This window comes from Peromyscus leucopus, chromosome 14, assembly GCF_004664715.2.
Source record: "Peromyscus leucopus breed LL Stock chromosome 14, UCI_PerLeu_2.1, whole genome shotgun sequence".
NCBI classification, from domain to species: domain Eukaryota; kingdom Metazoa; phylum Chordata; class Mammalia; order Rodentia; family Cricetidae; genus Peromyscus; species Peromyscus leucopus.
Genome location: NC_051075.1, coordinates 52,279,135 through 52,305,570, shown reverse-complemented (window position 1 = coordinate 52,305,570; position 26,436 = coordinate 52,279,135). Strand labels below are relative to the sequence as shown.

Genomic DNA, 26,436 nt, shown 5'->3' with positions numbered 1-26,436 from the left:
GATATGTGCATGGAGCCTGTTCTCTTCCTTCCTGGGTTCTGGAAGTTGAACTCGGGTCATAAGTTTGCATGGCGAGCACTCTTACTCAGTGAGCCCTCTTGCTAGCTCTATGCACTATTCATAGGAGAAGGCCAAGGTACTTTACTCTGGTAGGAGTAGTTCTAGAGACTGCAGCGTTCTGAACCTCCACATTCTCCACCAAAGACCTGGACACTGGTATTCCGTCATCTGTTGACAGGAAGCAACTGAGAGTCAAGAGTATACAGTAGGAAGTTCCTGTTGAGAAGCGTATCTGTGATCACTTCCTTCTGGAATTGCTGGTGGGGAGCTTTACTGTTAAGTTTCAGGGAAATGCTTTGTTTCATGAATTTGCTTTGTTTCATTGTCAGGAATGTTAGATGCTTTTAAGACATAAGTCATTTAATGTTTTGTTGACTTGGACTTGTTGACTTTTTATGCTCTGTTTTCACAGTTCTTGGTTGACACAGAAATGAAGAGTTTCTTGGCTGAACATTCACACAGAGGGGATCATTATGACCCTGGTAAGTAGAGTATCCGGACGGAGGTACCATCTCTGCTGGCTTAAAGCTGAATGTGTACTCCAGATGCTTCTGCTTCTGGGTAGGAGTTCTTTGCTTTTGTCATTCCTGAATTTGACCATCTTTTGCCAAAAGATAAGTTTTTTTTATCTTTCTCAATAATTCTATTATTATCAGGTATGATGAGTTCAATTCATGAATATTTTTTTATCTGATTATTTTATACTTTTTTTTAATATATATATATTTTTTATTTTACAATACCATTCAGTTCTACATATCAGCCATGGGTTCCCCTATTCTCCCCCCTCCCACACTCTCCCCTTACCCCCAGCCCACCCTCCATTCCCACCTCCTCCAGGACAAGTCCTCCCCCGAGGACTGCGATCAACCTGGTAGACTCAGTCCAGGCAGGTCCAGTCCCTTCCTCCCAGACTGAGCCAAGTGTCCCTGCATAAGCTCCAGGTTTCAAACAGCCAACTCATGCAATGAGCACAGGACTTGGTCCAATTCATGAATATTTTGTATCAAAATTAATATTATCCCTAATCTTTTCTCCCAAGTGTTTTCAAAACTGTTTAATCATTAGTTATCAATGACTTTACTGGGTTTTACTTCAGAGATAGTTTTATACTGGAAAACAGCCATTATTTTGTTTTCATGCAGACTTTAAAATCTTGGGTAAATATGTTACTATACTAACTATATCCAAAGGGGCTGATCAGTGTTTCTGAGTATTGTAGAAATGAGTTACTTTTGTCCTACTTTTTTGTTTTGTTTTGTTTTGCTTTGGTGGGTTTTTTTTTTTTTTTTTTTTTTGAGACAGGGTTTCTCTGTGTAGCTTTGGAGCCTGTACTGGAACTCGCTCTGTAGCCCAGGCTGGCCTTGAACTCACAGAGATCCACCTGCCTCTTCCTCCTGAGTGCTGGGATTAAAGGCACGCATCTTTTTTTTTATTTTTATTTATTTTATTTTTTTATTTTTATTTTTTTTTTACAATACCATTCAGTTTTACATATCAGCCACAGGTTCCCCTATTCTCCCCCCTCCCACACTCTCCCCTTACCCCCAGCCTACCCCCCATTCCCACCTCCTCCAGGGCAAATCCTCCCCCAGGACTGCGATCAACCTGGTAGACTCAGTCCAGGCAGGTCTAGTCCCTTCTTCCCAGACTGAGCCAAGTGTCCCTGCATAAGCTCCAGGTTTCAAACAGCCAACTCATGCAATGAGCACAGGACTTGGTCCCATTGCCTAGTTGCCTCCCAAACTGATCAAGCCAATCAACTGTCTCACCTATTCAGAGGGCCTGATCCAGCTGGGGCCCCCTCAGCCTTTGGTTCATAGTTCATGTGTTTCCATTCATTTGGCTATTTTTTTTTCAATAATTGAGTAGAACTGAAATTTATTATAAGCCACAGTCGTCCTAGGGACCTCCATGCAATATATATAGCCTCTATGGTTCTATGGGCTATGGTCTGATTGTTCTTTATTTTATATCTAGAATCCACTTATGAGTGAGTACATACCATGACTGTCTTTCTGGGTTTGGGTTACCTCACTCAGGATGATTTTTTCTAGTTCCATCCATTAAAGGCACGCATCTTTATGTTCTGCCTGGCTTATCCTACTTTTTTTTATCACGTGGAATTGGTTTTCTCCTTCTATGGTGCGTTCTGGGGAATGGAACTCAGGTCTGTGTACATACAGAATTCTATTCAATGGACATTATTTTGTGGTGTGATTGGTTTGCATCCCTACAGAAGCACTATAAAGAATCCTGGAGGGTCAAGATTTAATCTTACCAGTGAGATCAATTCAAATTCACTGTTTAATTTGTATCTAAGCTGTATTAGGGCTGGGATGTAACTTAGTTGGCAGAGTACTTGCCTACCATGCATTAATCCCTGGGTTTGAGCTCCAGCACTGCATGTACTGGGTGTAGTGACACATGCCTGCAATCCCAGAACTGAGAAAGTCAAAACAGGAAAATCACAAGTTCAGGGTCATCCTTAGCTACAAGGATAAAGGCCAGCCTAAGCTATGTGAGACCTCGTCTCAAAAAATATTGTATTCTTATAGCTGATTATTAACTAATTAACTGTGAGTTCTTTCCAAAATACTCTATTTTTATTAATTATTTCTCCCAACATAACCATTAGCCTAAACTAAAAGTCAATTGTTTAAGAAAAGTGCCCCTGGGTAGATATGGTAGTGCATATCTTTAATCTCAACACTAGGGAGGCAGAGGCAGGTGGATCTTTGTGAGTTCAAGTCCAGCCTGGTCTGCATGGTGAGTCCAGTCTAGCCAGGGCCACACAGTGAGACCCTGTCTCCAAAAGAGAAGGGGTGGAGGTTAGGGAAGAAGGAAGAAAAGGGAGTGGAAACAGCAAACACACACACACAAAAAAAACCCTACAAAAACCTACCCCTTTAGCGAATATGTGCTCTCCAATTTGCCACAGTCCCTATTACGTCCTGTTGTTTTACATATATTGTTACTCATTACATTTCCTTTATGGTCTCTGTAAGTATTTGAGTTTGTAATTTCTGTTGTAGACAGCGAGAAATTAATGAACATTTTTAAGAGATTTAGTCAATAAACAGTTCATTAAGTGTATGTGAGGTTGCTGAGTGCTCAGTGTTAGTGTTAAAGATGAATGAGCCCCTGCGATGACTAAGTTTACTATCTAGGTGGGAAAATAGTGAAGAGTATTTCAGGAAGGTGGTAGCGTATGGATTGCAGAGTAGCAGCAATAGTGGCTGATAGACCAGTTTAGGGGCCACGCCAGTTCAAGTCTGAAGTAATAAGGACTCGAATTTAGTTAGCAGTGGAACCAGGAGGAAAGAGGAAGAGATAGGACGGGTTTTGCAAACAAAGACTTGATAAGAGTGTTGAATATAGAAGGCAAGAGAGAATAAAGTTAAACATTAATAAACGTTTTAAGTTTCACATAAGGAAAGTTGTGTTGCCACTGAAAAAGCAGGAGATTAGTAAAAGAATCTGTTTAGTCTTTGTTTTCTCTCTCTCTCTTTTTTTCCCCCCCCGGAGCTGAGGACCGAACCCAGGGCCTCTACCACTGAGCTAAGTCCCCAACCCCTGTTTAGTCTTTGTATATGTGTGGTAAGGCTGGAGGAGTACTGTACAAGTGCCAGTTTGAAGTAGCTCTGATTTTGAATCATTATCTTGGGGTATACGCAATTTAAATGTGTTGGGGTTTTTTGTTGTTGGTTTTTTTGGGTGGTTGTTTGTTTGTTTGTTTTGTTTTTTGAGACAGGATTTTTCTGTGTAGCCCTGGCTGTCCTGGAACTCACTATGTAAGCCTGCTGGCTTCGAACTCACAGAGATCCACCTGCCTCTGCCTCTCAGGTGCTGGGATTAAAGGCGTGTGCCACCACCGCCCAGCTTGCAATTTAAATTTTAATTATCTGTGGTGTGTCTGTGTCTGTGTCTGTGTGTCTGTGTGTGTGTGTGTGTGTGTCTGTCTGTCTGTCTCTCTGTGGGTATATACACATGAGTACAGATGCCTGAGGAGGCTAGGGAGGTCAGATTCCTTGGAATTGGAGTTATAGGCAATTGTGAGCCTCTGGGAAACAAATTCAAACTTGGTTCCCCTACAAGAACTGCAAAGATTCTTAATTGCTGAGCCATTTCTCCAGCTCCTAAGTGTTTGTTTTTAAAGAAATGCTACTACATCCTAGGCTTATAAAGGATGCTAGGAGAAGTGTTTATAGTCAACACAGTGTGAGAAAACCCTCTTTGAGGACCTGAGGAGAGGGCTCAGGGATGTGGGGTTCTGTCTTGGCGTTGGCTGTGCCAGCGTGAGGACCTGAGTTGGGATCCCCAGCACCCATATGAGAAGCCAGGCACAGAGGCCCATGCCTCTGACCTCAGTTGCTGGGGAGCGGAGACAGGCAGATCCCAGGGGCTTGCTGGCAGTCATTCCAGTGAAAGACCCTGTCTCGACATAGCAAAAGTGTCACCCTCTGGTTTCCACCTACACACACACACAGGTGTGTGCACACACATGCACACGTGCATGGAGGGGCATGTGTCCCCACAGTCTAATTCTAGCACCAGGACACTATGTTTAGTAATTACTGTTTTGCAGGGCTGCATAGTGAGACTCTGTCTCCACAAAGGTTACTGAGTCCTGTCGATAATGTCTTCCCGTGTGCTCCTGCTGCTGAGAAAGTTTAGTTTATAAGTGAGGTGCAGCAAGAGAGTCACAATAAGAAATGATAAAGTAAGATAACTATAGCTATGCTTTAATAAAAAGATATTTGAAACTTTTAAATTGTTCATTTTTAGAATTTTTCCATCTAAGTGTTTTCCAACCACAATCAGCTGTGGATAACTGAAACTTTGCTAAAGCAAAACTGTGGATAAAGAGGTTGCTGTAAATGCCTCCCAGAGTCGATATATGTTTATGAGGCAGAGAAAGCTTATCACCTCATATTCTTACTATATTTGTTTATTGGGCAGTATAAACCCCTCTCTGATTAATAATATATTCTTATCTAAAAGAGTGATTCTTCATGCATGGCTAAGAAAAGACCTTGTGATTGTGAAGGAGGAGGGAGCAATAGCCACAGCTGTCTCTGGAAGGTAATTATTGTAGCTCACTCAATCAAGCCTAAAGCAATGGGGAAGGAAGGCTTGCACTGCCAGACCCATTTTGATATAACACCCACATGCTTTCCGTGTACAGAATGAGCCTTGTGGACACTAGTGGTCTAAACGTCTAATACTGTTCTGATGGAGGGGAAATACAGAAGGAAGGAATCTGCCTAGAAGAAAGAGTTTCACATTTGTTCTGACTACCAATCAGTTCTAATCCTTTAATGGGAGTTATGGTGTTTGAGCTGAGGACTGGAGGACATTAAAGAACCTATGAGTCACTCCCCTTCTGAAGGGAATCCACCCTGACTAGCCTGGTGAGATTTTGGCTGACACCATGGGACAAAGAGCCTCCCCTTCCCCACCAATGTGAGACGAACCACCTCATTAGGAGAGTTTTACTCTTGAGTGTGCTCTGTTTCTATGTGCACAGTTTTGGTGTGATTTAATAAAAATTGATTTTTCATTAAGCCTTTTTATTAGTTTTGTTTTATTTTGTTTTATTTTGGAGACAGTGTTTCTCTGTATAGCTTTGGAGCCTGTCCTGGATCTCACTCTGCAGACCAGGCTGGCCTCGAACTCACAGAGATCTGCCCACCTCTGACTCCCAAGTGCTGGGATTAAAGGTGTACGCCACCACCGCCCCGCCTTTTTATTAGTTTTATTGACATTTCAAATGACGTGTGGTTAGGTCTTTTTGTGATTTTCAGAGCTGTGCTGGTTGTCAGTAATATCCCTTCTCACCAATACCTCTTCAATACCTTACTAATCTACCACTCTATGGTTAGAAACATTTTTATGTATGTAGTGTGAATAAGTTCCTTTTCTGTTTATATTTTTACTCTTGAATATTTAGTTTCAGTAGATTGTTCAGTTATTTACTGGTAAAAATAGTGGCTTACTTGTTCTCTTCTCTTTGCAATGTATCTCATTTTTATTTGAAATTTTTAATTTGATTTTGCTTATAGAAATGAGCAGAATGTTGTATGAAATGTAGTTTTTAAATTTTGATTCTTTTTCTATATGATGAGACTATTAACAAAAATAGATTCAAGAGTTTAAAAAATTTTTTTTACTAATTTTCTTCTTCATATCACCTTTGTTTGTTTGTTTGTTTGTTTGAGACAGGATTTCACCACGTAACTCTGGAACTTGATAGGTAGACCAGGCTGTAATCATCGTGAGACCTTGGGGGTATTCCCTTTCTCCATTGCATGTACCCTTAGCCCATTTGGGATACACTCATTGGCTTTGAGGACCTAACAGGTGTCGTGCATGCCCACATGATTCAGATACCAAGGTATTCCAAGGCTCTGACCCTTAGTGTCAGTTATGTCCCACCCCAGATGAGACATGCTCACTGCTGAACTCTCCCACACTTACCTTATGAGGCCCACCTCCCTTTTGCTTGGTGTGGCTTTGGCCATATCTAGTCCTATAGTTAAGTTTACTGTCCAAACTGTTATCCGAGTTACATTTTAAACTTGTTCTATGCTTAATGTTTAACCCTGTTAAAGACAGCTTTGCTGTGGATGCAGATGAATTGGCAGTAGGCTGGTTTACATGTCACTGTTTTCAGAACTTCTGATGGACTTCTCCGGTCTCTTATTCTAATTTTCAGTTAGTGCTGACTACTGTCATTTTGTCCAAGTTAGTCAATATTGCTATTTCCTTTGGGAGGGAATAAATAGAAAGACCTAAATAATTGCCTTAGGGTGTTACCATGGAACTACACAAGGAAAACAAGCCTACTGCTTTCGACTGCCTCCAGAACTCTCCTTCCTCACATTTGGCCTCCATGCTTGAGATCCTCAGAGTTTCCCATGTTTCACCTCTGCAAGTTAATGCCTCCTCCTCACCCAGGATCTGCCTTGGCCTCTCAGCCTTTCGGAAGCCTGCCATCATCGCTTACCTCCATCTCCCCCTCCTAAACAGTCGCCCGGTCCTCATCCCCTCCTTAGCTCGCGTTCTGCCGGAGGACTTCCCCCAACACATGCTAGCCATTAGTTTACCCGGCTGTTATTTATTGTCAGTAGGTGTCCCCGCTGAGACTGATGCCCTTTATACATCTAGACTCTAGCCTGATGCATATATATTTGACACTTAGTTGGAAAACAAATGCCCAGCTTTCTAGAGACTCTCCCAGGAATGGAAACTATCAGTAGCTTTCCCACCATTTATCTAATGTAAAAACATCCCAGGGCTAGAGAAATGGCTTCACTCAGGCTTAAGAGTACTTGTTACTCTTGTAGAGAACCCAGGTTTGGATCCCAGCACCCATGTAGTAGCTCATGACCATCTGGAACTTCAGTTTCAGGGCACACAATGCTGCCTTCTGGCCTTTGTGGGCACCCACAAACACACGGCAGACCCAACAGGCAGGCAAATACATACAAGTAAAGAAATAAAATCTTCAAAAAACAAAATTCAAGAATTTACTTTTCTTTTATTTATTTGTTTGTTTTAATTTTTTGAGACAAGATTTCATTACTTAGCTCATGGTGGCCTTGATCTCTGTTATCCCAAGGTGATTACAGACTGGCAATCCTCATGTCTCAGCCTCTTGTATGCTGGGGTTACATCCCTATGCTACCAAATCCTACTAGAATTCAGTTCTTATTTTTTATTTTTATTTTATTTTTTGGTTTTTTGAGACAGGGTTTCTCTGTGTAGCTTTGCGCCTTTCCTGGAACTCACTTGGTAGCCCAGGCTGGCCTCGAACTCACAAAGATCCGCCTGTCTCTGCCTCCCGAGTGCTGGGATTAAAGGTGTGTGCCACCACCAGCCGGCTTAGAATTCAGTTCTTAAGAAACTTCTGCCCTGCCAGGTGGTGGTGATACACACCTTTAATCCCAGCACTCGGGAGGCAGAGACAGGTGGGTCTCTGAGTTTGAGACCAGCCTGGTCTACAGAGTGAGATCCAGGACAGCCAGGGCCACACAGAGAAACCCTGTCTCAAAACAACCCTCCTGTCCCCCTCCCAAAAAAAAAAAAAAAAAGATTAACTTCTGCCCTATGAACAATAATTCTGTTGGTTGGCATTCAGCAATTACAGAAGTAAATGAACCAATCATGTATGCAGAAAAAGGTGGAGAAGGTAAGAATGAGAGATAAAAGGGAATGAGTTAGCAAAAAGCTACACAGTTGCAAACCAGCTCGGTGAGTCATCCGTGAAGCAAGGCTCGTTTCAGAAGGGCTGGCCAGGGAGCAAAGAGCAAAGGCAATCCACAGTGGATGCAAACAGGCAGTCAGGAGCCGGTGAGTACCCTACCTCATGGGGCCCGAGCCTCTGCCATTGTGGTCGCCCATACTCTAAAGGGCAGGGGAGACTGAGAAGAAGCTAACTGTGAAGGTCGGGAACACTGGGCCTTTATAACAGAGCACTGGTGTTCCCTCTGGTTATAAAGAAACAGCGAGGAGGATCTGAGTTAGAGGCCAGCCTGAGCCCCACAGTGAGACCTTATCAGAAAACAAACAACCCAAAAACCACTCTTGAAAAGACCTTAGCAGGAGATGGGCATACATTACCTGACCCGAGGATTTAAAGCAATTGCAGGGGCTGTGTTGGGGAGAAGAGATTGAGCAAGAGATTATTGCAGAATACAATTCTGGAAACAGTGGGTTGAAATATATTGCATTCTCCCCAGTCTGTAAAAAGGAAACAACTGTCTACATTATTTTGAGAAACACATGAAACTTAGCTCGTTAGGACAAAATGGAATCTGTGTGTAATCTACACATAGGGATAAATGTCTGTCCTTGACAGCTTGGAGTCATTCTCTCCCCTGTGGGGTGATTAATCTTTTGGAAAGGAGTCAAGCTCCTGTACTGTAGAAATGGTCCAGACCTATGTCTGAGCTATTAGACATGTCTGCTTTGATCCCTTCGGGGTACTTACCCAGCACCCACTGTGTATTATCACTGTTCTAGTAATAAACACGGAAGCAGAACTCAAAACTCCCTCTAGACAGGTAGCTCACATGGAGGATAGAAGTGGAGAGAGGAGGAACGTGGGTGTTGGGAGGAGAGAATCACTGTGAAGAAACATAAAGAATGAGCATGTGGTCAGCTGAGTAGCATTTTTTAAAAAGGAGGGCGGGGAGGATGTCACTGAGAAAGTGACATCTGAGTAAAGACTGTTAAACAGTGAACGAGCGAGCTGTGCAGGTCTTGTGAAATGCAGTGCCGGTCTAGAAACTGCACATTGAAAACCCTGCTAATACCATTTTCAAAATAACAGTCTTAAAGAAAAGGAGCTTGCAGGAGGCGTTGGAAGGCGGTGCTGAGGGCAAAGGGCATCTCGTGTGTCCTCTTGCTCTCTTGTAAACCCTCTGCTGCACCTTCCCTTACACAAGCATGACTCTGCAGTTTCTCATGCTGTGAAAACAGATGCTTAGCGTGTGTTTCCCCCTTTTTGAACTCTCTTCTGGACGAAAACAAATGTTTGCTTAGTGAAATGTTTGCTGGAGAGGTTTATGGAAACCACAGTAATACAGAAAATAGAGAGACCCCGGAAGGAGTTTAGTGACAGATTGAGAAAGCTGGTGCCTGGGCTTTTCAGAGAGAAGAGGGACCAAATGTTGAACAAAATCTAAAACAGCCAGGCATGGTGTGCACGATGCTAATTGCAGCACTGAGAGGCAGAGGCAGGCTGATCTCTGTGAGTTCAAGCCCAGCCAAGACTACATAACAAAAACCTTGCCTCAAAAACCAAGAAAATCTAAAATAGTATTTCTGCTTTCAGATATTTCAGTTGAGCTACATGAGTAGCCCACTTGCTGTAAAGAAAGAGCCAGCCCGAGGGAGTGCTTTAAGAAGTGAGTACAAATCTGGCCTGGCAGCTGCCCTGTCTGTCCTTGGTTTCCTGGGATGGAGTGTCCTTTGGGATTCTGAAAGATTAGCAATTCTCATTGTCTCTTTCCCTAAATAATAGCTTTCATTCCTAGCCTTAGGATGGAAGTTGAGTCTTGGTGTTTGAATAGATATTTAAACTTCCACTGCAGTATATTGGTGTAACTTTTATTTATTTACTTATTTATTTAGGTTTTTCAAGACAGGGTTTCTCTGTGTAGTTTTGGTGCCTGGCCTGGATCTCGCTCTGCTGGGATTAAAGGCATGCACCATTGCCACCTGGCTGATGTAACTTTTAAATTTTGGTAGTTCTTTTAAATTTATTTTGTTTTGTTTTCAAAACAGGGTTTCACTGTGTAGCTTTGGAGCCTGTCCTGGAACTCACTTTGTAGACCAGGCTGGCCTCAAACTCACAGAGATCTGGCTACCTCCCACCCCCCTACCCCCCACCCCTCCAAGAGCGCTGGGATTAAAGGCATGTGCCACTGCCTGGCCCCTTTTAAATGATTTTAAACTACAAGTTTAAACTTCCATTTACTTTACTTTATATAATATGTTGTTTCTGGGGAGAGAGATGTTTTGGTTAAACAAACCCCAGCTGGTTAACAAAGGAGAATAAGCAAGGACTCCTAATCTGTATACTCCAAATGTACCAAGTATTCTATTAGAGGTAAAAAGCCTGGGGAATACCTGTGGTTTCAGATCTTGTGAATTAACCAGCATTTGTGACTTAACATAAAAAAATGCAGAAATAAAACATGGATCAGAAGACTCAGAACTGTCTGGAGTAAATACTAATTGCTGACTAAGCAAGACTTAACTGTTAGAGGATAGCTTTGTCATTTTTCATTAATACCAGGAAAATGTGCGGCCTAAAGCAGGAGCAAACAGCCAGGAGATGGCTGGAGGTGTCCAGAGTCACTCCTGGTTGTCACAGCTGGTGTACTGGGCGGGCAGCAGTGAAGCCTCGTACAGGTGTCTAGTGAGAATAGGCCAGAGATGCTGCTAAACAACTGCCTATGCACAGGACAGCCTGTGACTAAGAACCAGCCCCCCCAGATGTTAGTGCTGAGTCTGAGAAACCCCGACTTGAAGGCCTCTAGTTCTCTTTATAGTTTAGCTCAGCTACAAATCAACAAAACAGCGTTCTGTTTTGTTTTTCATGTAATGTCCATCTAGGAAAGAATAAATGTTTAAAACAACCAGGTAGAGTCAATTCCATCGTTCCACTGATGCTCTTACTGAAGGTTTGGGTTTTTAAAATTTATTTATTTATTTATTTATTTATTTTTCGTTTTTTTTTTTTTTTTTTTTTTTTTTTCGAGGCAGGGTTTCTCTGTGTAGTTTTGGTGCTGTCCTGGATCTCGCTTTGTAGACCAGGCTGGCCTTGAACTCATAGAGATCTGCCTGGCTTTGCCTCCTGAGTGCTGGGATTAAAGGCATGTGCCGTTTAATTATGTGGTGGGTGAGTACTTGCATGAAAGTGTCAGATCCTCTGGATCTGGAATTATAGAGAGTTATAAACTACTCCGTGTGAGTGCTGGGAACTGAACTCAGGTCCTCTGTAAGAGCAGAACATAATCTTACCTTCTGAGCTGTCTCTCTAGCCCTGCTACTGAAAGTTTTCATCACAGATTTCAAGAACATTCACAACTCCTTTAATGGCTCTGATGCATTATGATGGAAAAAAAAGCCTCTTGTACATTTTGAAAGTGTTAATAATAATAATAATAATAATAATTGATAATAATATAACAATAATAACAAATTCATTGTCTCTTCCCATTTCCCACAACATCAGTCCTAGGAAAAGATTAGAAGATATTAATATAATCAATCTTTAAACAATATCTTGTGATTTGAAAGAGAAAACTGGTGATATTTTGTTTGTACTCTAACAAATAAAATTTGACTGAAGATCAGAGGACAGACCCAGCCACTAGATTAAACACAGAGGCCAGGCAGTGGTGGCACACACCTTGAATCCTAGCACTCGGGAGGCAAAGATTCACTTGGATCTCTGAGTTCAAAGCCCCTCTGGACTACACGAGATTAACCCAGTCTAAAACAGAAACAGCCAGGCAGTGGTGGCACACACTTTTAATCCCTGTACTTGGGAGTCACACACCTTTAATCCCAGCACTAGGAAGGTTGAGACAGGAAGTGATATGGCTGGGCAGAGAAAGGAATACAAGGCAGGAGGAGACAGGAGTTCAGTGCCCTTTCGGCTGAGGACTCAGGGGCATTCAGGCTGTGGATTTGTGGAGACAGGGTCTTCCCTTTTCTGCTGAGAGCTGGTGAGGTGAGAAGTGGCTGTGGCCTGTTTCTTCTGATCCTTCAGCATTTACCCTGATATCTGGCTCCAGGTTTTTATTATAAGACCAATTAGGCTTCGTGTAGCAGAAAACCATATAGGAAGGAAACAGAACACTTGCTCTTCCTGTTTACAGGCGGGAGTGAAGGATCAGGGACTCCCTCAGGACGGTGTGGCTCCCCAATAGAGACACACGCCGGGCTGAAACCCAGGACTCAGACCTGACCGTCTACTCTCTCCGCTGTGTTCCATGCCTTTGTGCTAGGTTTCCAGCAGCGACTGGACAAATTCAAAACAAATAGTTGCCTAACTACTGCTTTTGTCTCTTCTGAGGGCACAGTTAAAAATACGGTGGCTAGAGCCAAGTGTGGTGGCGTACACACCCTCGATCCCAGTACTTGGGAGGCAGAGGCATGTGAGTCCCTGTAGGTTTTTGGACAGCCTGGTCTACATAGTGAGTTCCAGGACAGCCAGGGATACATAGACTCTGTCTCAACACATGAACACATATACACTTGCCATAAGAAGGGAATTTGAAATCAGAGAAAAAGAAAGATGAAACATCAAATTTCTGGTCAGGATTTCACCACTGACTTGCTTTATGACTTCCAGCAAGACGTAGAATGTCTCCAGCATAATTTGTCCATTCACAGGCTGCTCAGCAGTGAAGGGCACAGGCTGCTCCTCCAGGGGACCCAGGCTCAATGTTCACTACCCACATGGCTATGAACAGTGGTTGTGTAACTCCATTTCCGGGTATTTGACTCCCATTCAGGCCTCCCTGGCCATGGAGCATGCACATGATACACAGACCTGTATACAGGCAAAAGAGATCAGTGCACAAGAAATTTGTCCATTCACTCTTAAGTTTTCGTGGCAATAACATGATCTGAAACTTAAAGCCCATGGTGGTCCTGTTAGGTGTTTTTAAATTGTATTGACCTTGCCTCAAAACAACAACAACATCAAAAAAATATGTTGACTTATTTCCTTAAAATGTTGTACATGAAACCCTCTACCAATATTGATCACAGGTGGCAGGCAGTTCAGTGACCTGCTTCTTGAAGGCAATAAGCATAAGGATAGAGATTTTATAACTTTTTTGTTGTTGAGACAAAGTCTCATTGATTCCAGGCTGACTTAAATCCATTGTGTAGCTGAGGATGACCTTGAGCTTACTCTTTTTGTTTTTTTAGACAAGATCTCACTATGTAGCTCTGGCTGGCCTAGAGCTCACTGTGTAGACCAGGCTAGCCTGAAACCCACAGAGACAGACTGGCCTGTGTCAGCCTCCCTGACCTTAAAGTTTGATCATCTTGCTGGTTTCAAATGCACTGCTCAGCTGAGAATGATCTTGACCTCCTAATCTCCCTACTTCCATCTGTTTTCAGTTGCTAGGATTACAGGCACATACTGACACCTGGCTATGGGGGTCAGGATCAAACCTAGTGCTTCATGTGGACTGTACAAGCACTTGACCAGCTGAGCTCCCTTTAGGTCCTGAGCTTCATACCGTCTTTACCACTTTAATTTAGAAGTGAAGCCTTTTTTCTTCAGCACTAAGGGTTAGATCTCGGGCCTCTTGAATCGTAGGAAAGGACAAGTAGGAAAGTTATGTCCCCAGCAACCCCATACCAGCACTGCTGTTGCCTTGTTTTCAGACAGGGTCTCATATATCCCAGGCTGGTCTCAAACTTACAGTATAGGTGACTTAGTTAGGGTTTCTATATAAATGGAAGGTTTCTTATAAATGAAAACATTTAATTGAGGATGGCTTACAGTTTCAGACCTTCAGTCCATTATCGTCATGGTGGACATGGCAGAGTGCAGGCAGACATGGTGCTGGAGAGGGATCTACATCTTGATTCAAAGACAACAGGAAGTGAACTGTGTCACTGGGTGTAGCTTGAGCATAGGAGACCTCAAAGCCCGCCTCCACAGTGACACACTTCCTCCAACAAGGTCACACCCACTCCAACAAGGCCACTCCTCCTAATAGTGCCACTTCCTACAGGCAAGAATTCAAACACATGAGTCTTTGGGGGCCATGCCTATTCAAACCACCCCAGTAGGCAAGGATGATTTGAAATTCTGACTCCTTTGCCTCTACTTTCCTGAGTGCTGAGATGACACACTTGTACTTCCATGCCTGGTTCATGTGGTGCTGAGTATCAAACTCAAGGATTTGAACATGCTAGTCAAGCATTCCAGTTGACCTAGATCCCCCTTTAAAAATGTTCCATTTTGAGATAGTTTTCTTAAGTTGAACAGGCTGACCTTAAACTTACTCAGTAGCCCAGGTAGATCTCTAACTTGTGATCCTTCCAGCCTTAGCCTCGTGAATAGCTGGGATCACAGGTCTCTGCCATCAGGCCCAGTTAAGTGAACTTCTTAAGTGCCAGTCAGAACCAAGAGGATGGAGGCATGTTCGTGTGTGATATGAAGGCAAATTTGTCAAAATGGAAAGAAGAAAGTTAATCCGAACCATACAGAAGCAGGAAGAAGACAGCCTTTGAGTATGTGAACACCACCCTCTAATTCAGGACAAAGTGTGGGAAAGGATATTTTAAATCCCAGTTTCCTACTGCAATCAGATACTCTTCAGAAGAAGGGCTGGAGAGCCTGTGTGGCCCTGGTTTAGCTTGTTGTACTGGTTATGAGAAATGGAGAAGGAACACCTTGGAGACTGGTAGGGTTTCCACAATGAGTTACTTATTTGTTTATTTTTAAAATAGGTTCACCATGAAAGCCCATCCGCTAACCCGTGTCCCTTTGTCCCCTAAGCCCCTACAGCAGTGTGAGCAGCCCTGCTTCAGCTGCACAGCCTCAAGCCCACATCGTGGGAAGAATGGCCACTTCCTGGGGTGCTCTCCTGTTCGCACTGATGCTGGCCTGCGTCGGCAGCACTGTCTTCTACAGGGAGCAGCAGACTTGGTTCGAGGGTGTCTTCTTGTCTTCCATGTGCCCCATTAATGTCAGTGCCAGCACCTTTTATGGAATTATGTTTGATGCAGGCAGCACCGGAACTCGAATTCATGTTTATACTTTTGTGCAGAGAACAGCAGGTAAGTGCAGCCGGGACCCTTTGCAGTCTACATGTGTTTACACCTTAGCATCTTCTTCCAGAAACAGATGTGCTGGGTGTGTGTGTGTGTTAGAGAGCCTGCCAGCTGTTGGGATCTTCAGAGAGATTATTGATATTGTTGAACACATAGTTTAGTTTATGGAATTAAGAGAGACTTGTGTGGGACAGACTAGGGGCGTAGCCTGGTTGGAGGAACATTCATGAAGTCCTGGGTTTGATCCACAACAGCACATAAACTGTGGTGAAAGCAGGAGAATCAGGAGTTCAGGGTCATCCTCAACCACACAGGGCATTCGAGACCCAGCAGGCACTGTCTCAGATGAGAGAGAGAGTGTGTTTTGTCCAAGTAGAGCTGTAATTTGTGCTTCATCCTCTCCAAAGGTTAGTACCCCAGAGATCCGGAATATTGAGAATGTTGGCAATGATTCTGGGGAGAAGTGTCGGTACGAGTTTTCACTGCCATCCTTAGAAAGGGGACTGAGGAGATGTTGGAGACTAACTTTTTTCTGGATTGTCAGTTTCCTTTCCTTGTGTTATCTGAAGAGCCCAGGGAGCACAGGCAGGAGGACCTTCAAGGCTAGCTGAGTTTGTGCAGGGAGTTCAAGGCCAGCCTGAGCTACACAGTGAAACCCTGTCTCAAAAATGTATTAACAGTTTGGGAAAAAAAAAAAAAAACACAACACACACAACCGAGTTGGAAGGAGTAAGAGCCAGAGTCCCACCAGAGAGGTGGCAAAGGACCCTCAGGGCTGCTTAGCACCCTGTGGTCTCCCTCCCACTGCTTCTGCAAAGCACTCCTCACAGCTTGGATGGAGACTGTGGAAATCTATTAAATCATACAGCAGTGTCTAGAGATTAGCATCTAAAATAATCTCTCCCCCTCTTCTCTCTGTTCCATGGACAAAATAGGACAGCTCCCCTTTCTGGAAGGTGAAATTTTTGATTCTGTGAAGCCAGGACTTTCTGCGTTTGCAGATCAACCCAAGCAGGTGAGTGTTATGATTGACGGGTTTGTTTCCATGTTATTTATGATAGGAGCGAACCCAGGGTGAGTGCTCTGTGGCTGAGCTCTGTCCAAGAACCCTTTTTACTTCTTATTTGGGACAGCATCTCGCTAAGTGGACACAGCTGGCCTTGAGGAGCTCACTCAGTGGCATTAGAAGGCCTTAAAATTGTGATCCTCCTGGCTCAGCCTCTTGAATAGCTGTAACTAGACCTACAAAACCAGGCCTGACTTAATTTGATGTTTAGGGTCTCAGTGCCTTGATAGGTCTACAACACCCCTGTCGCTACACAACTCATGCTGTTCAGTAATAATATTGACGGCATAAGAGACCATTTTTCCTTCCTTAGTGAGTCTTCTGAGTAACCGTAACTGTATACCCCAGACTCAGAAGGAGTAGGAAGAAGGCTAGCACATAGATTTTGGGAGCGGGGCAGATGCCTCAGTGAATCAGAGTACTTGTGCAATTGTGAGGAGCTGAGCTCAGATCTCAGCACCCATGTAAAGTTGGACATGTCACTGCCTGACTGCTGGGGAGCGGAGACAGGAGGATTGATCAGGCTTGCTAGGCCAGCCTAGCCAGGTGTGATGGCTCACACTGTAATCCCATCATTTGGGAGACTAAGGCAGGAGAATTGCTAAGAGTTTGAGGCCAACTTAGGTGACATAGTGAATTGTTTTTGTCTTGTTTTGACATCCTGGGCTAAAGAGAGACTTTGTCTCAAACAAACAGTGGACAAATAAAACAGTGTGAGCTTAAAGAACTGAGATGCGTTTTCTAGTTCAGCAGGTAAATGGCAAATGTGCTAGGAACTGAACTATTGAAAGCAGCTACATGAGCAGAAGACGATTTGACATTTACAAAGGATGATACATTATGTTTGCTGAGGGAGGAGTGTGGTGGCTCACACCTGTCGTGTCAGCCTGTGGGAGACTGAAGCAGGAGGATCAAAAAACGTTCAAGGGGCTATACAGTGATACTTTGTCTCAAGAGGTAGCTCATTATCAGAATAAATTTTCACTTAGTAAAGCAGTGGAATTAATTTTTCATTTTATTTTTTGTATGGGCGTTTTCCTGTATGTATGTCTGTGCACCACGTGCATGCAGTGCCTGTGGTGGCCAGAAGAGGGCATCAGATACCTCCAGGACTGGAGTTACAGCAGTTGTGAGCTACCATCTGGGTGCTGGGAATCAAACCTGGGTCCTTGGAAGAACTGAGCCAACTCTCCTGCCCCAAACATGGAGTTTTATATAATAGTCTTCATTTATCATAGGTTAATGATCTGCTGTGCCATGTATGTTGGTACTGGTGATATTTTAAAAAAGAACCTATCACATTCTATCCTAGAGGTAACAGCTACAGCTAGCATTTTTGTGAGTGCTGTGCCTCATCCAGTGCACACGGCAGTTTAGTGGCAATATGAGACATACTTCCCAGCCCCTAGCCTCGAAAAAACAAGCCCCAAAAAGCTGTGTAACGCCCATTACATCAGCAAGTTCCCTGACTTGATGGCCTAAATCTAATTTACAGAAACATAACATAACAATCATTCAAAATGACAGCTCTGTAAAAGAGTAAGTTTTGGGCTGGAGAGATGGCTCAGCGGTTAAGAGCACTGACTGCTCTTGCAGAGGACCTGGTTCACTTCCCAGCAACCACATGGTGGCTCACAACTCTCTGTAACTCCAAGATCTGATACCCTTACATAGACATGCATGCAAGAAAACACCAATGCACAAAAAATAAAATAAATAAATTATCTTTAAAAAAGAGTAAGTTTATGACTCTCAAAAAGAAATGGAGTCTCCTTCTTTCAAGTACCCCATTTCCCTGGGTTTTGTTTCTGCGGAGCAGAGGGTCTGGAGCATTCCCTCTACCAGATTCCTTCTGTTGCTTCCCCTGAAGGAAGTGGCCTGCCACTGGATGAATGTGTTTTCTCTTTGAAAGGGTGCTGAGACTGTTGAAGGACTCTTAGAGGTGGCCAAAGACTCAATTCCCAGAAGTCACTGGAGAAGGACCCCGGTGGTTCTGAAAGCAACAGCCGGCCTGCGTTTGCTGCCAGAGCACAAAGCCCAGGCTCTGCTCCTGGAGGTGAGATTTGAACCGGAGTCTTGGTTAATGCTGGGTTTGGGTTTTTCCTCTGAGAAGTCCTTTGGAGTGACATTGCTTTCGGTGTCCCATCACTGCTCAGTCATTGTGGGGATAGTAAGCTAGTCATTTACATTTTAAATTATCATCTTTGAAAGTTCAAAGTACTCCCTTCCATGGTATGCATTTATTTGTTTGTTTATTTTGAATGTGTTTGTGTGTGTAAATTCCACATGTGCCACAGTATAGCATGGAGATCAGAGGACAACTTTCAGTTCATTCACACCTTCTACCACGTGGATCCTGGGGATCAAACTCGGGTCATCAGGCCTGGGGACAAGTGCCCTTACCCACTGAGCCATCTCACCTGCCCTCCAAGATAGTCTTTATTTGAGTTTTCTAGAGGTATAATATAGAAACAGTTTTAAATAAACTCTGTTGAGGAAAATTGATGTATAGTGACATATGTCTATTCATAGAGCTGGGGACATAGCTCAGAGTGTGAGCATCGGGTCCCCAGCACATACATAAAAACATCAGGCCTGGTGGCACACCCTCAGAAGCTCAGTGTTGGGAAGATTTGGACGGGATCCCTGGGGCTTGTTGGCCAACCAACCAACCTAGCCTGATCACCCAGGTCCCTGTGAGAAATCCTGTCTCAGAAATTAAGGTGACAGACCTTGAGAAAGGAAATTCAAAGTTGACCTCTGCCCTACATACATCTGTGCACACAAATGTGTACACACACACACACACACACACACACACACATGCAAACATGCACAAACACAAGTTAAAATGTAAATATACATTAAAGTGTTCAGATAAAGGTGTTTTGACAAATAGAGACGTATTTGTGTCCTTTTACAGTTAGTTTTCACTACCCTTGAAGCCAGGCAACCACAGATCTGGTTCTCTCACTGTAGATAAGGTTTGTTTCTTCTTATGTTTCATACAAATGGAATTATACAGTTGATAGTCTCTGGCTTTAGAAGTTTTTTTTTCTTTCTCTCAGCATAAAATGTTGAGAATATTTTTTTAAAACATTGCCTTTCAAATAAAAAATTTAAGTATAGTTTTATTAAACTTAATATTTTATTGTATTACTTATATAATAAACATAAGACATAATAAACATTAGATTTCATGTTGTAAAGAACATTTAGGCAGAATCTCATTTTAATTAAAATAAAATCACAGCAGAGTGGGAGTCTGCCCTCTAACATAGACTCCACCTAAATCATGTTCTTGTCTGAGTCTGAGGTGAGTCGTCAACAAGGTCTTAGTGTCAACAGGATTTCTTGACTCTCAGCCAGAGGGTTTGAGTCTCTTGTCTAAGCATGTCTGTGAGAATTCAAATCCCGATTCTTTTTTTTTTTTTTAATTTATTGAACTTTTATTTTTATGTACATTGGTATGAGGGTGTCAGATCCCCTGAAACTGGAGTCATAGACAGCTGTAAGCTGCCATGTGGTTGCTGGGAATTGAACCCTGGTCTTCTGGAAGAGCAGCCAGTGCTCCTAACCACTGAGCCATTTTCCCAGCCCCTCAAATCCCGATTTACTTATTTTTATTTTGCTTGCATGCATTTATGTATCTGAATGCATGCCTGGTTCCTGTGGAGGTGAGAAGAGGGGGTAAGATCCCTTGAAACTGAAGTAATAGATGATTGTGAACCATGTGGGTGATGAGAATGGAACCAGGTCCTCTGCAAGAGCAGCCAGTGCTCTTCTTCATCACCAAGCCATCTCCAACCCCTAAGATCTCAATTCTTCATCCTCATTCATTCATTCATTCATTCATTCATCTACCTCCTGAGTGCTTCCTGTGTTTTGTGAATTACTGGAGACATAGACAAGGAACAAAATGATGGTCAGTGCCCACATGGGGCTTACATTCTAGTGTTGGGAAGACAGATTATTTCATGCCCTGAAGATTCTGTGGGAAGATAGAAGAGGGTAAAGCATCTAGGGAATGCTGGGTGGGGGCATTGCTGTTTTAAGTAGAGCAAAGATCTCTTTGAGCAATATGGGTTCTTAACTACTGAGCCATCTTTCTAGCCAAATCTCTTAGATGTAATTTATTTGATCAGAGATCTGAGGAGAACGAAGGATTGTACAAGACTTTGTAAGAAGATTCTTTCAGACAAACAGCAGGTGTAAAGCCTGAAGTCACAAACAGCTTCCAGGAAGTACTGTGGCTGGCTTGAGAGGAAGGGGAGCAGTCAGGAAGCTGGGTGACAGGCAGTAATCATATCAGTATTAAAAGACAAACGTTTTTACTTACTTTTTTAAAACTTTTGTGTATATAAATAATATATACATATATAATATATATAATACATATATATATATATATGTATTTATGAGTGCTCTGTCTGCATGTATGCCTGCACACCAGAAGAGGGCATCAGATCCCATTATAGATGGTTGTGAGCTGTCATGTGGGTATTGGGGAATTGAACTCAGGACCTCTGGAAGAGCAGCTGGGGCTCATAACTGCTGAGCCATCTCTCCAGCCTGGGCTTTTGTTGTTGTTAAGGAAGCTATCAGGATATTTTGAACTAAGGAGAAATAATCTGTTGTCCATTTTAAAAACTCATACATCAGTACCTTCATTTTGATTGCTCGCATCCACACAAGGTAAGCATGGCAGTGTGCACCTGTGGCCCCTTACTGGGAAGACAGAGACAGGAAGGTCTCGAGGGCTTCACTGACCTCCAGGTTCATGAGACACTGTCTCATCTAGTAAGGTGGAGAGTGATTGAAGGAGACACCTGAGGTTGGCCTCCATACACATGTGCTCACACACAAATACATATACATAAACAAACAGACAAACAAACAAACAAATACAAATATGCTACATTGAGAATAAACTTGGGGCAGAAGATGGGAGTGGAGAAAGCAAACTGAGAACAGCAAACTGAGTGGAGTCCTTTTGATTTATACTTGGAGAATCCCCCATCTATAATAGTGATGTAAAAATCAACTATAATATAGGCCAGTGTGATGACTCAGCATTAGGGGTGCTTGCCACCAAGCTTGGTAACCTGAGGCTTTTTTGTTGTTGTTGTTGTTGTTTTAGTTTTTTGAAACAGGGTTTCTCTGTGTAGTTTTGGTGCCTGTCCTGGAACTCGCTCTGTAGACCAGGCTGGCCTTGAACTCACAGAGATCCTTCTGGCTCTGCCTCCCAAGTGCTGGGATCAAAGGTGTGCATCATCATCACCACCACCACCACCACCACCACCACCACCACCACCACCACCAGGCAGCAACCTGAGTTTTATCTTTAGGACTCACATAGTAGAAGGATCGGACTGACCCTTAGTAGTTTTCTTCTACCCTCCAGACATGTGCTGTGGCATGTACAGGCCCACATGAATGCACACATATGTGCACACTCACACATAAAAATCCATAAATGTAATTTAAAATCGTTCTAAGGCCATAATGCATGCATCAGTGGCCTTTATTTATGGAGAATCAGAAGCATTTGTGTAAGGTCTTCATTCACACCTCCTAAATAGGACTCCATGAGGCCAGGTTTGAGGTCTCCCTAGGTCTCTATAGGCCCTAGCTGTGCACCAAAATCCAGCAGAAGTGAGTGCCTTAGCTCCTTTTAGGTTTAGCAGTGTTCACTGCATGTCCAGGTGTAGCTAGTCAGGGGCTAACAAAGGTACAGGCTCTTGATTTGAGTTGGAAGGGTCAAATATACGTTCTTCCCTAGGTGCAGCTGATAGTAAATTTAGATGGGTTTCTTAAGGAATCCATGTGCTTGTGTTTTTGCAAGCAAATGACACTTCCTTGCCTGGTTCCTTCTCCGGCTTCACAGGGAAAGGGGTAAATGCTGCTGTTGTTTTATCTAGGGAAAAGAGCGAGGGCTGTTTTCTAAGACTTAGAGAACACAGCCACTGGGATCATTGGTGATCATTTGTTTTACTGATTCACAGAATCCAGATTTTTGTACTTTTTCCCTAGGTAGAGGAGATCTTCAAGAAGTCACCTTTCCTGGTCCCAGATGACAGCGTTAGCATCATGGATGGGTCCTATGAAGGTGGGACAGAGGATGAAATATGTACTTGGGTGAGAGGAGGTGGAATCAATGAATGATCCAGTTCAGGGGTCTGGGGAGAAGGGTCCAGCATGAAAGAAAGAGGAGCTAAGTAAACATGGAGGGATAGGGCGGGAGACAGTGCTCTAGACATGAAGTCTAGAGAAGGAATAGAGGGGAGATGATCTGGAACGTAATCTTTGCTTTTCTCTCCTCTAGGCATCTTAGCGTGGGTTACTGTGAACTTCCTAACAGGTAAACTAAGTAGATCCTAAAGTTTCTCTTAGAACCTTAACTGGCTTTTACAGTTTTTGTTTGTTTGTTTGTTTTTACCAAGAGGGTAAAATCCGCTTCTCTCTTCCTGTACTGTTCTTTCTTTAAAAGAAGAGACTTTTTTTGTTTTGGAGAAATGGCTCAGCAGTTAAAAGCATTTACTGTTCTTTCCAAAGACCCTTGGGTGGCTTACAGCTGCCTGTAATTTCAGCTCTAGGTCTCTAGACTCTGGACAGCCACACTTATGTGTATTTACCCACACATACACATAATTAAAATAGAAAAAAACCTCTTTTTTAAAAAAGAGGGAGCCGGGTGGTGGTGGCTCACGCCTTTAATCCCAGCACTCAGCAGGCAGAGGTAGCCGGAAATCTGTGAGGCCAGCCTGGTCTACAGAGTGAGTTCCAGAACCGGCTCCAAAGCTACACAGAGAAACCCTGTCTCAAAAAAACAAAAACAAAAAAGAAGAGGGTTGGGAGATAAGCTAATTTTATAATCTGCTTTCAAAGCTTCAAGTGCAGCAGGTGGCCCTCTGTGTTTACATTACCCTACACCCTCTGGGCTCAGGGAGCCAGCAGTAAATGTCACAAAATACCCTTGGTGTACAATAATAAAAGCAGGGGAGAACCTGCAGAGAGTGTCTGGATGGCCTGGGTACTCATTCATACCTTGCTGTCATTAACAGGTCAACTGCATGGCCATGGCCAGGAGACTATGGGGACCCTTGACCTGGGGGGTGCCTCCACCCAAATCACGTTTCTACCCCAGTTTGCGGTGAGTCATTTTATTAAGGCCATGTTGGCAACACACTTAGAAAGCATCATGGTGCTAAGAAAGCAGCATCCTGTTTTGAGACATCAGCTCTACAGTGACTAGGCTAAGTAGTCAGTTAATGACTAGAGAAGTTTCTGGCTCAAGCCTTGGGATACTTGCAATGTAATCTTCCCCAGCTTTGATTTGGGGAGAGGGTTGTGGATAGTGGTACTAAAATCTTCATATAATTGCAGATGCTGAAGTCTCTTTGCTTTTTCTGATTTGCAGAAAACCCTGGAACAAACGCCTAGGGACTACCTCACTTCCTTTGAGATGTTTAACAGCACTTTTAAGCTCTATACACATAGGTGAGGAGGGGGTAAGGAAGAATAATAGTTCACATTGTATTACTTTTCCTAACTTTTCAGGGCATTTTCGTATTTATTACTGTATCTTATCAGCCTCAGAAAGTCTCTGCCAGTCCCGTAAGCCCTGTCTACTGAAACCTAAGCAATACACCAAACTTGAAAAACTCAGGAGGCAACCTGTTTGGGGTCTCAAAAGAATGTGATGTAAAAGTCAGTTTTTCTTTAGATGAGAGCATGTGGAGAAGGCTCAGAACTCAGCCAGAGCTCCATACCAACTCATGTGATCTGGGCTCCAGGTGTTCAGAGACTAGTCTGGGAGTGATAAGAGCTGAAAGAATGAGAACCTTTTCTGGGGCTGGTTCTCAGGCTGGACCACCAGGAACAATCCTATTCTTCGGCATCACACTTAAGAGCAGTTTACTGCATATCCTTGGTCCAGACTACAGAAGTCTTTCTTTATTGGTCAAGTGAATAATATGACCAAGAGATAGACAAAGTTTCTATCTTTCCAAAGGGAGTCAGAGAAACTATGTCACATTTGAAAAAGGTAGAGTGGGTGAAAACATCCAGGACAGCCTGGAATCGGTCAATCCTGTATTTTACAGTTACCTGGGATTTGGATTGAAAGCTGCAAGACTGGCAACCCTGGGAGCCCTGGACACAAAAGGTTTGTCTGAGTACCAGTTCGTGGTGGGAGACAGTGCAGCTCGCCTCGTCCCTTCCTTGGCATTCATTTTATGGAGCAAGGGTCATGTTGACTTGGGAAGCGTGTGTTGTATCACAGACAGGAAACGGCTGGTGCTGTGGTGTGTATTCATCACCTCGAGAGTGAGGGCTGCTGGCACAGGACCTGTGGCTGCAAGGCTGAAGCCTCCACAGTGTTTGGTCGGAACCTGCACAAGCCTTTGTCAGGAAATAAGAACCATCCAGTTTGCCAAGTGGAATGACTGAGCAGTTCCCTCTTTGTCTTCACAGCTGGGCACTGGCAGCATTGGCTGCAATCCCAGTTCTGGATGGGGACAAATCATTGGCCTTCCTGTGCCCCAGCCTTCACCTAAAACACGACTTTGTGTCTAGTGCACTCCAGACAGCGCCATGCTCGCCTAAGCTAGGACTGGGGTGAGGAGTACACAGCATTTCAGAGTGCCAGGTGTCTTCAGTTACATTTCATTTGACCTCAACTACCAGTGGAGGAGTCTTCCTCCATTAAAGAAAGGAACTTACTTGACTATGGTATGAAAATCAGCCTCTAGTGTTAGAGGGTTCAGCACTACCACAAAGCCTGTGAAGAATCCCTATCAAGGATACAGCTAAGGAACTAACTTGATGAGATCCAAAGGAAGGCCCAGTCCCCTTGAGGATTCCTTTCGGCCTCCTGCTTCTTGCTCCCGCCTTCCCTCTCCCATGCTTACCTTCTTGGGTTGTGCTTCTTTCAGGCACCGATGGACGGACCTTTCGAAGTGCCTGTTTACCAAGATGGTTGGAAGCGGAGTGGATCTTTGGGGGTGTGAAATACCAGTATGGTGGCAACCAAGAAGGTAAATGGTGTTTCCTCACTGGTTAAAATTACCTTCCGAGTCCATGTTCTGGAAAGTCTTTAGGAAGCAGTTCCAGAGCCCAAGAGAGACTCACCACATTGAAAGCACCTACTGTTGGCATGTTCAGAGGCCAGCAAGCAAGGCAGCAGCTGCTCTGCATCCTCTGAGTCCTGTGGTGTATTAGAGACCTGTTGTAACCCGTCTAGTGCAGCGGTGTGAATCCCTGCTTCAGGTCCAGTGTGTGTTTAATGATTTCAGTTAGAGTAAAACTTAAAATTGAGATAAGAATCACTCATTTTAGATTCATTAAAATCAAGGGGAAATTTTGTTCTCCCGAGAAGGAAACAAGCTTTCTGAGTAATTGCTCACAAAGACTGTGAAGCATAATGGTAGGCAGAAGCATGGTGACTGTGGCTGTTTTTGGTAAACACAGGTAAAGGAGAGGAGCTGCCCTGGACCCCAGCAGTGAGGTTGAAGAAGGTTACACATCTTTTTAAAGACTTCTCAGACCCAGCCACCTTTTTGTTTTCTTTGTTTAATTTTATGTTTTTGTTGTTTTTAAGATTTATTTATTTTTTATGTGTATGGATGTGTTTTGCCTACATGTTTGTCTGTGTGCTATATGTGTACCTCCTACCCATGGAGGTCAGAAGAGGGAGTCGGTCCCCTAGGACTGGAGGTACAGAGCCTTGTGAGCCTTCCCATGGTTGCTGGGATCTGAACCCAGGTCCTCTTCAAGAGCAGGAAGTGGGGTTGGAGAAATGGCTCAGTGGTTAAGAGCACTTGCTGCTCTTTCAGAGGGCCTGGGTTCAATTCCCAGCACCCACATGGTGGCTCACAGCTGTCTGAAATTCCAGTTCCAGAGGATCAAATGCCTCTTCTGGACTATGAAGGCACCAGATAATATGTAGTGCACAGATGTTTGAGACAGGATTTCTTTGTGTAGCTTTG

The 26,436-nt window shown here is 43.6% G+C and overlaps 1 protein-coding gene across 1 annotated transcript in view; it reads left to right on the top strand.

Annotated features, from left to right (window-relative positions):
* Nucleotides 1–26,436, top strand: part of Entpd5 (ectonucleoside triphosphate diphosphohydrolase 5 (inactive)) — a 32,803-nt gene continuing 6,367 nt past the window's right edge. Inside the window, 12 exon segments of the mRNA XM_028876819.2 lie at nt 1–320; nt 473–542; nt 15,107–15,171; nt 15,173–15,387; nt 16,317–16,396; nt 18,360–18,503; nt 22,481–22,556; nt 22,773–22,808; nt 23,512–23,600; nt 23,868–23,947; nt 24,553–24,614; nt 25,384–25,485. Of these exon segments, the coding sequence (XP_028732652.1) occupies nt 534–542; nt 15,107–15,171; nt 15,173–15,387; nt 16,317–16,396; nt 18,360–18,503; nt 22,481–22,556; nt 22,773–22,808; nt 23,512–23,600; nt 23,868–23,947; nt 24,553–24,614; nt 25,384–25,485 (958 nt within the window). The 5' untranslated portion in view covers nt 1–320; nt 473–533.